The sequence below is a fragment of the Lampetra fluviatilis genome, chromosome 70 (assembly GCF_964198595.1).
Source record: "Lampetra fluviatilis chromosome 70, kcLamFluv1.1, whole genome shotgun sequence".
Classification (NCBI taxonomy): Eukaryota; Metazoa; Chordata; class Hyperoartia; order Petromyzontiformes; family Petromyzontidae; genus Lampetra; species Lampetra fluviatilis.
In genome coordinates this window covers 2,141,921-2,146,634 of record NC_136344.1, presented here as the reverse complement: position 1 = coordinate 2,146,634, position 4,714 = coordinate 2,141,921, and the positions used below count along the sequence as shown (strand labels likewise).

General features: G+C 62.9%; 1 protein-coding gene across 1 annotated transcript in view; it reads right to left on the bottom strand.

The window, feature by feature from the left end:
• Positions 1–171: 171 nt before the first annotated feature.
• The window catches only part of RPL14 (ribosomal protein L14), an 11,238-nt gene continuing 6,695 nt past the window's right edge, over positions 172–4,714 (bottom strand). Inside the window, exon 6 of the mRNA XM_078883356.1 lies at positions 172–350. Coding sequence (XP_078739482.1) covers positions 288–350 — 63 coding nt within the window. The 3' untranslated portion in view covers positions 172–287. The remainder of the gene's footprint in view (positions 351–4,714) is intronic.

The window sequence follows — 4,714 nt, the reverse complement described above, 5'->3', positions numbered from 1 at the left end:
AACCCACACACCCACTCACACACCCACTCACACACCCACTCACACACCCACTCACACACCCACTCACACACCCACTCACACACCCACTCACACACCCACTCACACACCCACTCACACACCCACTCACACACCCACTCACACGACGTACAATCACTGCCACGACTCCGCCAGTTGAGTGTCTCGGTGACTTTAATTGAAGTTATTGAAGTGAACGCGTCTCGTGACTGGGGGGCCTTGGCCAGGCAGTCACGTGACTGGGGCCTTGGCCAGGAGGTCACGTGACCACCTCACGACTTCTTGTTCTCCGCCCTCTGCAGCCGCCTCAGCTCGGCCTTGATGATGCGATTCCGCTGCACGCGGGGTGAGGGGGGGGGGGAGACGAGAGGGGGGTGAGGAGGGTGAGGGGGGGTGAGGAGGGTGAGGGGGGTGAGGAGGGTGAGGGGGGGGGGGAGACGAGAGAGGGGGGTGAGGAGGAGGGGGGTGAGGAGGGTGAGGGGGGGGGGGAGAGGGGGGTGAGGGGGGGGGGGAGACGAGAGAGGGGGGTGAGGAGGAGGGGGGTGAGGAGGGTGAGGGGGGGGGGGAGAGGGGGGTGAGGAGGGTGAGGGGGGGGGGAGACGAGAGAGGGGGGTGAGGAGGGTGAGGGGGGGGGGGGAGACGAGAGAGGGGGGTGAGGGTGAGGAGGGGGGTGAGGAGGGGGGGGGTGAGGAGGGTGAGGGGGGTGAGGGGGGTGAGGAGAGTTGTCACATTCAGCCAAACAGAGTTGCAGCTGATCAATGTGACCCCTGGTGACCCCTTGGCGACCCCCTGGTGACCCCCTGGTGAGAATTCAAGAGAAAAGCAAAGTCTCACTTGCAAGAGTGGGTGAGTGAGTTGGTGTGTGTGGGCGAGTTGGTGTGTGGCGAGTTGGTGTGTGGGCGAGTTGGTGTGTGGGCGAGTTGGTGTGTGGGCGAGTTGGTGTGTGGGCGAGTTGGTGTGTGGGCGAGTTGGTGTGTGGGCGAGTGGGTGTGTGGGCGAGTTGGTGTGTGTGGGCGAGTTGGTGTGTGTGGGCGAGTTGGTGTGTGGGCGAGTTGGTGTGTGGGCGAGTTGGTGTGTGGGCGAGTTGGTGTGTGGGCGAGTTGGTGTGTGGGCGAGTTGGTGTGTGGGCGAGTTGGTGTGTGGCGAGTTGGTGTGTGGGCGAGTTGGTGTGTGGGCGAGTTGGTGTGTGGGCGAGTTGGTGTGTGGGCGAGTTGGTGTGTGGGCGAGTTGGTGTGTGGGGCGAGTTGGTGTGTGTGGGCGAGTTGGTGTGTGGGCGAGTTGGTGTGTGGGCGAGTTGGTGTGTGGGCGAGTTGGTGTGTGGGCGAGTTGGTGTGGGCGAGTTGGTGTGTGGGCGAGTTGGTGTGTGGGCGAGTTGGTGTGTGGGCGAGTTGGTGTGTGGGCGAGTTGGTGTGTGGGCGAGTTGGTGTGTGGGCGAGTTGGTGTGTGGGCGAGTTGGTGTGTGGGCGAGTTGGTGTGTGGGCGAGTTGGTGTGTGGGCGAGTTGGTGTGTGGGCGAGTTGGTGTGTGGGCGAGTTGGTGTGTGGGCGAGTTGGTGTGTGGGCGAGTTGGTGTGTGTGGGCGAGTGGTGTGTGTGGGCGAGTTGGTGTGTGTGGGCGAGTTGGTGTGTGTGGGCGAGTTGGTGTGTGGGCGAGTTGGTGTGTGGGCGAGTTGGTGTGTGGGCGAGTTGGTGTGTGGGCGAGTTGGTGTGTGGGCGAGTTGGTGTGTGGGCGAGTTGGTGTGTGGGCGAGTTGGTGTGTGGGCGAGTTGGTGTGTGGGCGAGTTGGTGTGTGGGCGAGTTGGTGTGTGGGCGAGTTGGTGTGTGGGCGAGTTGGTGTGTGGGCGAGTTGGTGTGTGGGCGAGTTGGTGTGTGGGCGAGTTGGTGTGTGGGCGAGTTGGTGTGTGGGCGAGTTGGTGTGTGGGCGAGTTGGTGTGTGGGCGAGTTGGTGTGTGGGCGAGTTGGTGTGTGGGCGAGTTGGTGTGTGGGCGAGTTGGTGTGTGGGCGAGTTGGTGTGTGGGCGAGTTGGTGTGTGGGCGAGTTGGTGTGTGGGCGAGTTGGTGTGTGGGCGAGTTGGTGTGTGGGCGAGTTGGTGTGTGGGCGAGTTGGTGTGTGGGCGAGTTGGTGTGTGGGCGAGTTGGTGTGTGGGCGAGTTGGTGTGTGGGCGAGTTGGTGTGTGGGCGAGTTGGTGTGTGGGCGAGTTGGTGTGTGGGCGAGTTGGTGTGTGTGGGCGAGTTGGTGTGTGGGCGAGTTGGTGTGTGGGCGAGTTGGTGTGTGGGCGAGTTGGTGTGTGGGCGAGTTGGTGTGTGGGCGAGTTGGTGTGTGGGCGAGTTGGTGTGTGGGCGAGTTGGTGTGTGGGCGAGTTGGTGTGTGGGCGAGTTGGTGTGTGGGCGAGTTGGTGTGTGGGCGAGTTGGTGTGTGGGCGAGTTGGTGTGTGGGCGAGTTGGTGTGTGGGCGAGTTGGTGTGTGGGCGAGTTGGTGTGTGGGCGAGTTGGTGTGTGGGCGAGTTGGTGTGTGGGCGAGTTGGTGTGTGGGCGAGTTGGTGTGTGGGCGAGTTGGTGTGTGGGCGAGTTGGTGTGTGGGCGAGTTGGTGTGTGGGCGAGTTGGTGTGTGGGCGAGTTGGTGTGTGGGCGAGTTGGTGTGTGGGCGAGTTGGTGTGTGGGCGAGTTGGTGTGTGGGCGAGTTGGTGTGTGTGGGCGAGTTGGTGTGTGTGGGCGAGTTGGTGTGTGTGGGCGAGTTGGTGTGTGGGCGAGTTGGTGTGTGGGCGAGTTGGTGTGTGGGCGAGTTGGTGTGTGGGCGAGTTGGTGTGTGGGCGAGTTGGTGTGTGGGCGAGTTGGTGTGTGGGCGAGTTGGTGTGTGGGCGAGTTGGTGTGTGGGCGAGTTGGTGTGTGGGCGAGTTGGTGTGTGGGCGAGTTGGTGTGTGGGCGAGTTGGTGTGTGGGCGAGTTGGTGTGTGGGCGAGTTGGTGTGTGGGCGAGTTGGTGTGTGGGCGAGTTGGTGTGTGGGCGAGTTGGTGTGTGGGCGAGTTGGTGTGTGGGCGAGTTGGTGTGTGGGCGAGTTGGTGTGTGGGCGAGTTGGTGTGTGGGCGAGTTGGTGTGTGGGCGAGTTGGTGTGTGGGCGAGTTGGTGTGTGGGCGAGTTGGTGTGTGGGCGAGTTGGTGTGTGGGCGAGTTGGTGTGTGGGCGAGTTGGTGTGTGGGCGAGTTGGTGTGTGGGCGAGTTGGTGTGTGGGCGAGTTGGTGTGTGGGCGAGTTGGTGTGTGGGCGAGTTGGTGTGTGGGCGAGTTGGTGTGTGGGCGAGTTGGTGTGTGGGCGAGTTGGTGTGTGGGCGAGTTGGTGTGTGGGCGAGTTGGTGTGTGGGCGAGTTGGTGTGTGGGCGAGTTGGTGTGTGGGCGAGTTGGTGTGTGGGCGAGTTGGTGTGTGGGCGAGTTGGTGTGTGGGCGAGTTGGTGTGTGGGCGAGTTGGTGTGTGGGCGAGTTGGTGTGTGTGGGCGAGTTGGTGTGTGTGGGCGAGTTGGTGTGTGTGGGCGAGTTGGTGTGTGTGGGCGAGTTGGTGTGTGTGGGCGAGTTGGTGTGTGTGGGCGAGTTGGTGTGTGTGGGCGAGTTGGTGTGTGGGCGAGTTGGTGTGTGGGCGAGTTGGTGTGTGGGCGAGTTGGTGTGTGGGCGAGTTGGTGTGTGGGCGAGTTGGTGTGTGGGCGAGTTGGTGTGTGGGCGAGTTGGTGTGTGGGCGAGTTGGTGTGTGGGCGAGTTGGTGTGTGGGCGAGTTGGTGTGTGGGCGAGTTGGTGTGTGGGCGAGTTGGTGTGTGGGCGAGTTGGTGTGTGGGCGAGTTGGTGTGTGGGCGAGTTGGTGTGTGGGCGAGTTGGTGTGTGGGCGAGTTGGTGTGTGGGCGAGTTGGTGTGTGGGCGAGTTGGTGTGTGGGCGAGTTGGTGTGTGTGGGCGAGTTGGTGTGTGGGCGAGTTGGTGTGTGGGCGAGTTGGTGTGTGGGCGAGTTGGTGTGTGGGCGAGTTGGTGTGTGGGCGAGTTGGTGTGTGGGCGAGTTGGTGTGTGGGCGAGTTGGTGTGTGGGCGAGTTGGTGTGTGGGCGAGTTGGTGTGTGGGCGAGTTGGTGTGTGGGCGAGTTGGTGTGTGGGCGAGTTGGTGTGTGGGCGAGTTGGTGTGTGGGCGAGTTGGTGTGTGGGCGAGTTGGTGTGTGGGCGAGTTGGTGTGTGGGCGAGTTGGTGTGTGGGCGAGTTGGTGTGTGGGCGAGTTGGTGTGTGGGCGAGTTGGTGTGTGGGCGAGTTGGTGTGTGGGCGAGTTGGTGTGTGGGCGAGTTGGTGTGTGGGCGAGTTGGTGTGTGGGCGAGTTGGTGTGTGGGCGAGTTGGTGTGTGGGCGAGTTGGTGTGTGGGCGAGTTGGTGTGTGGGCGAGTTGGTGTGTGGGCGAGTTGGTGTGTGGGCGAGTTGGTGTGTGGGCGAGTTGGTGTGTGGGCGAGTTGGTGTGTGGGCGAGTTGGTGTGTGGGCGAGTTGGTGTGTGGGCGAGTTGGTGTGTGGGCGAGTTGGTGTGTGGGCGAGTTGGTGTGTGGGCGAGTTGGTGTGTGGGCGAGTTGGTGTGTGGGCGAGTTGGTGTGTGGGCGAGTTGGTGTGTGGGCGAGTTGGTGTGTGGGCGAGTTGGTGTGTGGGCGAGTTGGTGTGTGGGCGAGTTGGTGTGTGGGCGAGTTGGTGTGTGGGCGAG